Source organism: Kogia breviceps, chromosome 12 (assembly GCF_026419965.1).
Source record: "Kogia breviceps isolate mKogBre1 chromosome 12, mKogBre1 haplotype 1, whole genome shotgun sequence".
Taxonomy (NCBI): Eukaryota; Metazoa; Chordata; class Mammalia; order Artiodactyla; family Physeteridae; genus Kogia; species Kogia breviceps.
In genome coordinates this window covers 39,792,852-39,805,617 of record NC_081321.1, presented here as the reverse complement: position 1 = coordinate 39,805,617, position 12,766 = coordinate 39,792,852, and the positions used below count along the sequence as shown (strand labels likewise).

At 39.9% G+C, this 12,766-nt stretch overlaps 1 protein-coding gene across 3 annotated transcripts in view; it reads left to right on the top strand.

The window, feature by feature from the left end:
* The window catches only part of LIMA1 (LIM domain and actin binding 1), an 84,678-nt gene that overhangs the window by 44,441 nt on the left and 27,471 nt on the right, over nt 1-12,766 (top strand). For 2 of the 3 annotated variants that reach the window (XM_059082769.2, XM_067009266.1), the window contains exon 4: nt 6,552-7,016. In XM_059082769.2, the coding sequence (XP_058938752.1) occupies nt 6,552-7,016 (465 nt within the window). Of the gene's footprint in view, nt 1-6,386; nt 7,017-12,766 lie in introns of those variants that run through there. The other variant, XM_067009268.1, reaches the window with a different exon arrangement.

Here is a 12,766-nt window from a genome sequence, read left to right as displayed (position 1 = left end):
AATACATAAAGTGGGTAAAGAAGATAACCTAAGGCAGAACCTTGAGAGACCCCACCAATCCTCAGGGAGGGACTGAGGAAGAGAATCCTATAAAAAAAAAACAACTGAAGAGTGGCCAGAGAAATGGGAAGAAATCTAGGAAAAAGGAATGTCACAGAAACCATGGAAGGAAGAAATTTTGTTAAAGGGGGGAGTGGTCAGTAACACCAGATGCTATAGAGAAATCAAATAAAATAAAACAGAAGTGCCCCTTGCAATTGGCAGTTAAAAGGTAAAAGGGTGTGAACAGGAAATTAAAGAAGAAACAATAAATATACAAAAAATAAATATAAATATTTATAATAATATAAATATAATTTATATATATATATTTATATATATATAAATATATATATATAAACATAGAAAAGTAGTCCGGAAGAAAAGACATCAGGATATATATATATATATATATATATATATATATATAAATTTATATATATATAAATTTATATATATAAATATATATTTATAATAAATATAAAGCAACTGTGAGATATAAATGGTAACCTAAACAGCTGGCAGATTTTTTTGATCGATAATATTCGGCATGTGAGGAATATTCTCATCCACTGTTAGTGAAAAGTCAATTAGGCAATGCCTATTAAAATATTAAATATGTTTAGTACGCATTGATCCTGCAATTCTACTTCTAGGACTGATCATTGAGAGAAACTCACTAGTGAAATAAAATAAAAGTAAAAGGATATTTATTGCAGGATTCTTTGTAATACTTAAACATTTGAAATAATGCAAATATCCATCGGTGGGGTAGTAGTAAATTATGGTACCTACATCCATCATAGTAATATATCATATATAATTTTAAAAAGTTGATTATTTTATTTTTGGCTGTGTTGGGTCTTCGTTGCTGTGCATGGGCTTTCTCTAGTTGTGATGAGCGGGCCTACTCTTTGTTGCGGCACGCAGGCTTCTCATTGCGGTGGCTTCTTTTGTTGCAGAGCGTGGTCTCTAGCCACGTGGGCTCAGTAGTTGCAGCATGCGGGCTCAGTAATTGTGGCTAGCGGGCTGTAGAGCACAGGCTCAGTACTTGTGGCACACAGGCTTAATTACTCCAATGGCATGTGGGATCTTCCCAGACCAGGGCTCGAACCTGTGTCCCCTGCATTGGCAGGTGGATTCTTAACCACTGTGCCACCAGGGAAGTCCTCATATATGTTATATGTGATATTATACTATGTGGTTAAGATTTTGTGTAACATGGAAAGGTCTCAAAAGCACATGAATGATTAAAGCAAGGTGCAGAATAGTAACTATAGTATGATTTTGTAGAAGAACATTACATATAGTGTATAAAAATAAGGGAAAAATTGAGAGCATGTGCACCAAACTGTTGGCAGTGGGTATCTTGGTTGGGAGGAGTGGGGGAGTCAAATAGGGAAAATTAAAGCATATATTCAAGGCAAATATACATTCCTATATTGACTATGACTTCCCCCCCAATAAGTTTTGGGTTTTTAAAATTTATTTATTTTATTTTTGGCTGCGTTGGGTCTTCGTTGCTGCACGCGGGCTTTCTCTAGTTGCAGCAAGTGGGGGCTACTCTTTGTTGTGGTGCACGGGCTTCTCATTGTGGTGACTCCTCTTGTTGCAGAGCATGGGCTCTAGGCACACGGGCTTCAGTAGTTGCAGCATGCTGGCTCAGTAGTTGTGGCGCACGGGCTTAGTTTCTCCACGGCATGTGGGATCTTCCCGGACCAGGGCTCGAACCCGTGTCCCCTGCATTGGCAGGCGGATTCTTAACCACTGCGCCACTGGGGAAGCCCTCCCCACCACCAATAAGTTTTTTAAATTACTTTTGTAATTGAGAAAAGTAATGTTAAAAATAAGATAATGAAATGAAAAATGTGAAGAAGTAATTGGTGATCCTGATTGGTGCTACTTCAGAAGTGTTTTGGTAGTAGAATTAGAGGGAATGGAAAGTAGTCAAGTGGAAATAGCAACTACACAAGACTGTGCTTTCAAGACCCTTAACTGTGAAATATGGGAGACAGCAATAGCTGGAAGAAGACAACGTTGAAGGATGGTTCTTTTTTTTAACAAATTTTTTATTTCAAAATAATTTTGGATTTACAGTAGAGTTATTAAGATAGTACAGAGAGCTCCCATACACCTCCACCTAGCCTCCCCTAATGTTAACATCTTCTATAACTGTGGTACATTTATAAAACCCGAGAAATTAACATCGGTACAGTGCTATCAGCTAAACCACAGACTTTATTCAAATCTTACCAGTTTTTCCATTAATGACAGACAGTTGCTTTTAAGATCCACCAGACTTGTAAGAGACCTAATTTGTCTCCTGAAGAATAGGGAGAAATGTACATATAAATTTATAGAGGTGACTCTCCAGGTGAAAGAGTACTCACCTGAATACTCCAGGTGAAAGAATATTCATGGAAAGCAAGGTAGAGAAACATTCAGGAGCAAGGGGGTAAATTTGTTCCTTTAGCAAATACTAGGATCAGGTTACATGATAGCTTGGATTCCCAGAGATTCAGCCCTCCTTTTCTCTTCCTCTTCCACTTGCATCTAGGACACAGAAACACAGACCATTAATACCACCATCAGTTATATTTGCAGGTTCCTTTTAAGCATGGGATATGCCACTTCTTGAAATCTGTGCTGTTTGGGCATTCATCTCCATAATGACTGGCGACCACTTTTCTGAGAAGCTCTTAGCCTAGGAATTTATTGCCTTCCTTGGAGGCTGTACATCCAGGTAGTCCGTGTTTCTAGCCCCACTGCTATATCTTACCAAATAGCCTCCTGCTTTTAAGATAAAGATTCCCCTGCCAAGATTTCAACATTAAAGCTCATTTGACCCAGCCTCTTCATTTTGTGGGTGGAATAACAGACCCAAAGAAAGGAAGGGACTTATCTAAGGCCCTTTCCAAGTTGAATGCTCCTGCAGAAAGGACACTGCGTTGCATCTCCTGAGTGTGTCTGATCCGGATTTAGGCAGCCAGTTATGGTCCAGAGGCCATGTCTGCAGAGATTCTCAGCCTCGCTGGATAGGATGAGCAGCATGCTAGATGTCACCTTGAGAAAGGTGGATGTGGTAGTCCAGCAACCAATGGGGCCCTTGAAAACTTGTACCCTCCTTGACTTCCCACTGCCTTATTCTAGGAAAATACTTGGGAAAAAGTTAAAACCCTGACACAAATGACATCAACAAAAATTTCACCTTATTTGGTAGCCCCCCACCCTGCCCAGCCCTATTCTGAAACAGTAGACACTGTAGAGAGAGTAGAAAGAACAGTAAGTGACTATAACCCAAGTGCAGTATTTGAGAGATGACTGGCTACTGCGGTTGATCACTGTTGTGAGTTATGGCTGGGGAGTGGGGAGGGCCACTCATTTAATAATAGTCACCGCTACTGGTCAAATACTACATTATGTGCTTTAATATAATCTCATTTATTCTCCACAGTAGCCCTGTATGGAAGTTTGCAGAAATTAAGAAACTTGCCCAGGGTCATTTGGCTGGATGGAGCTGGATTATATAAGTAATGCATGTTCCTTGTAGGAAATACAGATACTATACATAAAATAGATAAGCAACAGGGATTTCCTGTATAACACAGGGAATTACATTCAGTGTCTTGTAATAACCTATAATGGAATATAATCTGAAAAAAAATCACTGAATCACTTTGCTGTTCACCTGAAACTAGCACAATATTGTGAATCAACTATACTTCAATTAAAAATTAATTTAAAAGAAAATACAGATAAAGAAAGAGAAGAAAATGTAAGTGGCCCATAATCCACTATCCAATGATAAACCAGGCTATCTCAGTCCAGTACTCTTTTCATTGTGTTGCCCGTTCTGCTTTCAGCTCTAGCTTTTGTTCTATGCCTTCTTCCTTCTCTTTCTTCCCCAGAAAGACTGTAGCCACTGCTTCTGCCCCATCTTTGCTTGCCTCAAGCTCTAAAGGCCTGGAAAGCTGGCATGACCTGGGTGGTGCTGCCAGGAGTGATGGCAAGTTCTGGGGCCTTTAATGCTGTCAGACCTTACAGCAGTACCCCTCCCCTACTTATCCCCACCCCAGCACATTCACGCCTCTGTTAAAATGCCCCGCTAAGGGATGTCCTCCACCCAGGTCCTTATTTGGGACATTGCTGGTACTCCGTCACACAAATCCCTCTCTTCCAGGTCATCACAAGTAAAGTAGAGATGACAACTTTCAAGCTGTTTACAAGTTAACATCAAAATTATTTGATATTCCATATGAAGACGATACATAATTTTATTTTTGTGTTCATTTTTATTATACAATGAAAGCACATTTATACTAAAAAGAAAAAGAAGAAGAAAATGCAAATGCCCGCGGCAACCTGTTAACATCCTGATGTCTTTTCTTCCAGACTACTTTTCTATGTTTATATTTAGAAACATATATGTGTATTATAAAATAGGATCATGCTGTCTTTTTTTTTTTTTTTTTTTAATATTTGGCCGCGGCTTGCGGGACCTTAGTTCCCCTACCAGGGATTGAATCCAGGCCCAGGCCCACAGCAGTGAAAGCTCCAAGTCCTAACACTGGACTGCCAGAAAATTCCCCATGCTGTGTTTTTTTTTTACTTTCCTTTTAATTTTATTATTATTTGTTTTAATTTTTGGCTGCGTTGGGTCTTTGTTGCTGCGTGCGGCCTTTTTCTGGTTGCAGCAAGCGGGGGCTACTCTTCTTTGCGGTGCGCAGGCTTCTCATTGTGGTGGCTTCTCGTTGCGGAGCATGGGCTCTAGGAGCGCTGGCTTCAGTAGTTACAGCACGCAGGCTCAGTAGTTGTGGTGCGTGGAATGAGTTGCTCCACCGCATGTGGGATCTTCCAGGACCAGGGATTGAACCCGTGTCCCCTGCATTGGCAGGTGGATTCTTAACCACTGCGCCACCAGAGAAGTCCCCCATGATGTCTTATAATTAGCTTTATTCACTCAAAAGTATCTTATGAGCATCTTTGCATGTCAATAAATATACTTTGATCACATGATATGTCTCTGAGAAAAGTAGTGTCCAGTTACCAAGGCAAAATGCCACTTTGATTCTCAGGGCTCCTGTTTAGGCAGGGCAGAGCAGGTGAAGTTGGAGACCCAGATGACTCATCCATTGCGTCTCAGGAGGGTGCACAGAGCCAAGAGTACTTCTGGCAGCTAAGGTAGCACCAACTTTTAAATTTTCTTTTTTCCAACAAGAAAACTTTTCTTGCTGCTTAAATTTCTGGTCCATACATGCTTCCCCCAATGAAACGTCTTGTCAGCTAAGATTTAAACACAAATATCAAGCAGTTGTTCTTCTGTAACTTTCTTTTTTCCATGCCTTGGTGCTACTTGATGAAGTGGCTCTCAGAGTGTATTCAGAAGAGTAATAGGGTGAGAGACTTAATTCCCAATATAGCTGCTAATCCTGTTTAATTCCTCAGAGTCTTTCAGTCCTAGGTGGTTTGTCCTTTCTTAGTTGAAAGACTGGTGAGCCACAGACTACAGGAATGGCGGGCAAGAAGGTACTGGAGTTTGTGCTTTGTTGGGAAGGTGCTGCTGCTTAATTTATTTAGGAGTGCTTTCAGAGTCTGGGACATTGAATTTTACTTCACCCAGCATGTCTCCTCTATTATTGCAGAACGTTGACACTTTCCAGGTTGTTTTCAATCTGTCTTATACGTACAAATTAATTCCAGTTTGACCCACTCGAAAGAGAACTGTCTTAGATGTGTAAATGTGTGTCCTTCCATCAAGAGAGGGGGTGGTTAGTAGTGTTTCATATGAAGCCTGGGTATTTGTCAACCAAAGGATCTGGAAAATAGTGAATTTTCTGAAAACTGAGGATTTATACATGGACAAACATGTAGAGAAGTACAGGGGGAGAAAAGGATTAGGTTCTTATGTAAAAATAAAATTTGACTGTTCATGTAAATTATGTCGGATATGATGATATATACATGTAAAAGTCTGGTGGCTGTTTTAAATTTCCACAAAGAGTTTCAATTCTTGATGCTACTGTCCACAATTATTGGTATTGTGAAGTTTAAGCTATACTGCATCTTTGTCTCATTTAGAAGAAAAAAACCCAGCCAGGATGTAATTTTGTGGCACGTAATGATGAACTTTTTTTAGTGCATATTTACAGGGTTTAAAGTAACTGGTATTTTGGTTTTTCTCTCTGTTTTCCCCATTAATCTCTGGATAAAAATCCCTTGTCTCCAATGTAACTATCATTAGATCTGGGCTCTCCTTTCTTCTCATTTTGTCCTTATAAGGCTATCCTGTTTTATCACTTCCTGCTTTAGCTCCTGACTTTTTCTCTCTTCCCCTCTCCCTCTCTTGCGGTGGATGCTTTCTCCATGTGGCAGGGCTGTAACTGTTCACAGCTGTCTGAAACGCCAGTGGACCAGGAGCAGCTTGGAGTTTTAACTTTCATTTTACAAAGAACAGCATGTTTGAATGTTTCAGCAGGCAAGTTATAACTGGCATTCACTTTTTGTTCTTCTAGAACACTGAAAATCTCCCCCAGCACTTTAGAAGGGGGAACCTGACCGTGTTAAAGAAGAAGTGGGAGAACCCAGTGCTGGGAGCAGACTCTCTCCCAGACTCCGTGCGAAACAGCAGCACCGAGGTCAGGCATAGAGGCGACCCTCCTCCCGCTGAAGTGGCAAACAGCTCTGCCTCTGGGGTCGAGGGTGACCAAGAGGAACGAGTCCACCCCAGACCTAGAATCAAATCGCCTCCTGAAGCTCTTATTCAGTATCCGTACCCCCGCATCGAGGACAGTGAGCATCTTAAAGACCACTCAGCAGAAAGTAAAAAAATGGAAAATTGTCTGGGAGAATCCAGGCATGAAGTAGGAAAACCCGAAATAAGTGAAAATACAGAAGCTGCAAACAAAATAGAGAAATACAATGTTCCGCTGAACAGGCTTAAGATGATGTTTGAGAAAGGTGAACCGACTCAAACCAAGGTAAGGATTGGGTGGGTTTAAAACTTGAAAAAGCCAATTCAAGTAGCTAAACAAAGCTGTTTTTCTAGTCGAGACGGTTTGTGTAATGGCGAGTATGTGCTCAGTATGTCTTTTGATTCAAGTTAGATGAGTAGTTAATAAAAAGTCTCAAATGAATTATTTACAGAGATGCTAAGATTTGTGAGTGTGACCCAATTTCACATGAAATCACGTGGACACTGTGATTCAGGTCGATATCGAGAAATGAAGAGTTTGATGCTGACTGGGTTTTGTGTTTTTGTACGCTTGCCCTTTTAATTTGCCTTCCTGTGCCTTTTGTCATTTGTAGCTTTAGGGGGGTGGAATTACTGCTGAATCTCTCTCTGCCTGGACACAGCTGCAGGCTGAGTGTTAAGGCCAGAGTTTAACATTAAGACTGAGGCTTAGTTGTCTCCTTGCTAGCCGAATCCTTTCTCTTCTCAACTTCCTCATCTGTGCCTTCCAACAAATGTTTTCTATCAGCTAAAATCCTATCCCAGGAAAAATCAATGAAGATAGCCAGACAAGCCGTAGCCTTCAGGAGTTTTGACTTGCAAATGCCGAGGGTTGCATTTTCCTACAACTGCTAATGAAACTTGATCCTTCATGTGGAGTGCAGACCAGGTCCCCAGAGGGAATTACTTAACTAGAAAATGAGTTACATATGCTGGTGACTTATAACACAATCCAGGGGCGGCAGAGCTGGTAAATTTTTCCAGTTTTCTCATACTTTCCTGCATATCTGGCTTTGTACATGGGGTTGGTTTGTTACAACAGTCATTATAATGAAATAAACAGATCTGATGGGGAGCAAAGCCTCATTTACTCTAGATTCCATTTAGATGGGAAAGCAGATTTTTTTCAGCTAAGTGTTGGCCCACATTTCTACATTTGTGAAGTAATGGTATGAAGCATTTCTTCTGAGGTAAAAATTAGATAACTTATCCTAGAATCCTCCTTTATGTTTGGTGTGATGTAGCCATCTCATCTTGTATCTTGCAGTGCCTGTTGCTTTTCTACCTGGAAAAGTTCTTTAGTGTTTGGTGATCATCTGTTTGAGGATGTATCAGTAGAAAGAATTTTTAAAGATTTGCAAAGCTAGAACCCTTTTCTCTGCATGAGTTTTTTACTCTGTTTTAACACTGAAACCAGTTGGCAAGAGATGTAACCACAAAGCATTTTATGACTTTTCTTAAACTCTCATCCCTCTCAATTTCGAGCCCTCTAGGCTTGCCAATTCCCTCTTTCCCCTTTATGGTCTTAATTAAAAAAAAAAAAAAAAATTTAAATGGGAAGAAGAATTTTAAATGGAAGGAAAAAATGTCAGAAATCCTAAATAGAGAGGAAGGGGCTTTGTTGTGAGTCAAAGCACCATTGTAAGTCTCCTCCTCTCAGACCCTGTTAGGGGCAGGATGGCTGATGTCATGGCAGCACACACAATGTAGATTCAGTGCAAAAGGCTGGTACATGTCAAAACTGGCCCAAGGTAGGAAATGATTGGGACTGCAGCAAACAAAATGCTGATTATGTGTAAGGATCTGGTGAGAGACTTTTTTCTCATAAATGTCTAGTGAAAATGGGTCAGAACAAGCCTGTCTCTTTGTGGCTGGTCAAAGCAGAGAAAAAAATTCTCATATAAAGAAAGATCCTACCAGATCAGACTGGCACTCAGCCTGATTGCTAATGGTGTAGGAAGATGGAGGGGTTCTAAGATTGACCTGGGCTTTTTTTTTGGGTGGAGGTGCTTTTTAAACTTCCTGATTAAATAGTCATCTCTCATTTAATGGACTGCTTAGGGAATGTAAAACACAACTGCCCTTGGTTTTATAGCTGCTTCTAAATAAGCATCATTACCCATGTTGGAAACAGTCTAGATTACTTTAAAAATGTTTCTCTAGTATTTCAATAAAACTGTTTAAAAAAAAGTTTTGTCTACCTTAGTTTAATGAATAACTAATCAGTTTGAAACTAGGTTATGGTTATTGTTATCATAGTTTCAGCTTTAATATGGATAAGGCTTTAATCAGGAAGTTACATAATTGGATCTATGGAAGGAAGCTCTGAGAAATATGGTAGAGACACTAGCAGTCCTTTTAGGAGCAAGAGTATACAAGTAAGAATGATTACCTCAGACCTAAAAATTTAGTACTTCTGTGAGACAAATGCATATATTAGGTTCAAATCATGTGAATCTTTGTCTCCATAATAGAATTTTAAAGAACTGGACTAAATCTCAACTAACTAGCTGAGCGGGTCAGGGAGAACATAGATAATGGAAATGCATTATCTAAATCTTTTTAATCTCCTAAATCTTTTTATCAGAGTTATTTACAGGAGGCCAAGTTAATTGGCTTGAGTTCTACTTTTCTTAGTCTCTCTTGCTCCCTTTTGTCTGAGATGGTTTCTGTTCTTCGCTTTTCTTCCTGATCTCTTCTCTGCAGTCCTGTTTTTTTTCTCCCTGCCTGTGTAGTCTCATCTCTTTCCAGGACTCCAAGAGATGGATCCCCAAACTAGATTCTAATCTTGAATTCTTAACCCAAGCTTCAGCCCCAATTTTGTGGTTGCCTGCCAGATCACACATCTCTTTGTGACTATCCCTTAAGCACTCAAATTCAAGAAGGCTAAAAAAGAATCCATTATCTTTCCAACCGAAACCTGCTCTACCCCTGGTGTCCCTTAGCGCATCACCATTCACCACATCTTCTGGTCTGTAAAGCTTGGGATCGGTTCTTCTTTGTGCCTGCCTCTTCTCGGTCAGTCACTTATTAAGCCATCTACATAAGTCTACACATCTCTCAAGTATGGGCCATTCTCTCCAAGAGGTCCCACATCTACTTCTATGGTTTAGCCTTATTACATCTTGCCTTGTGGTATTGATGCAACCTTTCTTATTAGCCTCTCATTTTTTTCTTCCTTTCCATCCTCCACACTGTTGCTATTTATTTTTCTCAACATAGTTGTAAATTATGTTATTCCCTTGATCAGGAACTTTGGACATCTCAGAATTAATCCATATTTAATATTTGGGTCTTCTACAGTCTGAGCTCAACCTACCTTTCCAGTCTCATAGCTAATCTTATACTCAAACCCTGGATTACTCCTCATTTTAAATTAGTCATATCTTTCCCCTAATTTCTACCTCTTGAAATCTTACTCCTCAAGGTCTTTGAAGACTGTGAGACCTTACCTCAGTTTTTTCCCAGATGAAATTACCTTCACCCTCCTGACCCTCCTGTAGAATTTTCTTTTTGCTTCTCTTTGGCCACTTATATCATGCTTTCTTTAATAGTCATGTATGAATTTGTATACTCCCCAGTCTATAATTCTTTCAAAGTAATGATGCTTTTATCTCCCAGTAGTCAGCACAATGACTTACTTGGCTCTTAGTGTTTATTTAATAAAAAGAAAAGAAGCTTAGAACTCAAATAACTTACAAATAATGAGAACTGATTAAAGGCTGTTCCTCACTTATCCTCTACCTTTGGTGAATAGATAGGTTATTCTGGTTAGACGTTTTAGTTGAACATGATACTTCTAATTCCTATGAGCAAATGAGTAGTGGATGGATTAATGTAACCTATAACTTATGAGGAAAAAGAAGCCCCCCTCCCACCCCCCAGTGACATACATTGAATGTGGCTTAGCATCCCTAGCTCCATGTGTATGTTGATCTGGGTTTTAGGTAGCCAGAGTAACTATTCTGGGCATTCTTTTATGAGAAAGCTGATCAAGCAGTTATAACCAATATTCAGTTATCATCATGTTGACATTTGAATACATAATCTTCAAAGGCCTTGATGCAGTTATTCAAATCACCAAACAATGTAGGGACAGTCTCCTTAAGTCTCAATTCTTTCTGTTTGGTTCCTAACTTATTTGGTTCACGCAAATCCTTGGAAAGGAGAATAAAGACCAAATATTTGGAAGGTGTATTTCTACCTTCATAACCTACGTAAAGTATTGTCTTTTGCTTGGGTCAGGATTAAACCTATATATATATATATATATATATATATATATATATATATACACACACACACACCACATCTTTTTTTTTTTTTTTTTTTTTTTGTGATATGCGGGCCTCTCACTGTTGTGGCCTCTCCCGTTGCGAAGCACAGGCTCCGGACGCGCAGGCTCAGCGGCCATGGCTCACGGGACCAGCCGCTCCGCGGCATGTGGGATCTTCCCGGACCGGGGCACGAACCCGTGTCCCCTGCATCAGCAGGCGGATTCTCAACCGCTGCGCCACCAGGGAAGCCCCACACCACATCTTTTTTATCCATTCATCTGTCGATGAACTCTTACGTTCTCAGTGTTATTTTGACCTCTCTATAGCGGTACATTTCTTGTAAAGACCTCCTACTCGTATAAATTAAGTTTTATTTACCTTAGTTAATAACTCTGAGTAAACCTTTGGTCTTTTGTGGTAAGACAATAATGGATCCAGGTATAAAGATGCCAGTCAGGGAATCCTGATCTTTCTGTTTGTTGCCCTAAGTGGCTGTCTTTGATATGTCAGTTAGAGACCAGTAATCTCTTTTCTGCTTATTTTCATGCCAGTTAACTACTTACTGGTTTCTATCCGGTTCCATTAAAATAAAATATGTTGAAAAGTAATATCAGAGACTGGAATATTCTCTAAGCATTGGTTGGCTACAGTAGAGTTTGTAGGGGCCAGAAAGACATCATTTGCCCCACAAAATCACCTTTTCTTTCTGCTATTGGACTCACTCCTGGATTAAACAACATAGGTGTGTATACAGATGAATTTGTTAGTCATTTCCTTTAGCCTTCTAATTCATTAAAGAGTTACAATGAGTGAGAAATCCCTATCAAGATCGTTGACATAGGGGCTTCCCTGGTGGCGCAGTGGTTGAGAGTCCGCCTGCCGATGCAGGGCACGCGGGTTCGTGCCACGGTCCGAGAAGATCCCACATGCCGCGGAGCGGCTGGGCCCGTGAGCCATGGCCGCTGAGCCTGCGCGTCCGGAGCCTGTGCTCCGCAACGGGAGAGGCCACAACAGTGAGAGCACCCGTTGACATAAATCCTAGAACTATAAGTGATTGTAAAAGGTTATTTAATTCAGCGCATTGTTTACAGAATATTAAAATCCCTATTTTACAGATGGAAACAGCTGACGTCAGAGAAATTAACTGATATGCCCGATGTCATGTGGCTAATTAATATCAGAACAAGAACTGAAATTGTGTAGTACCCCTTCTACCATAAACACTATCTTCATGGATATTATAATAGCTATTTATTAGATAAAAACGTCTGGCCTTACATATTTTTGAAATCTAAGGAAACCAGGAAATAATTAAAACATATTAATAGCTGTCTTCTCAAAGACTTTAGCTTTCTATCTGTCCTCTTCCTACGTTTTATAGTCTTTTTACTGAATAAAAAACATCAGGGCAATGAAGAGAAGTACACTGGAATGCAAGAGATTTGTCCTAAAACTCTTGAGTTAGAAGCTTGTGAGTTTGGGAGGTTTGTTTTTCTTATATAAATTAGTCATCTGAACAATCACACACGCGTGTGCGCACGCACGCACACACACACACACACACATATACAACACGGTAAACCAGAAAAAGCCAAGTAAACCTGGAAAAAAGAGTAACCTTTACCAGTTGTGCACAATGATATCCTTATCGTTGCATAACTAGATTTTACATGGTTTTAGGTACTGTTTGCTCACTGTTTTGTGTGCTTTATCTTTGGTT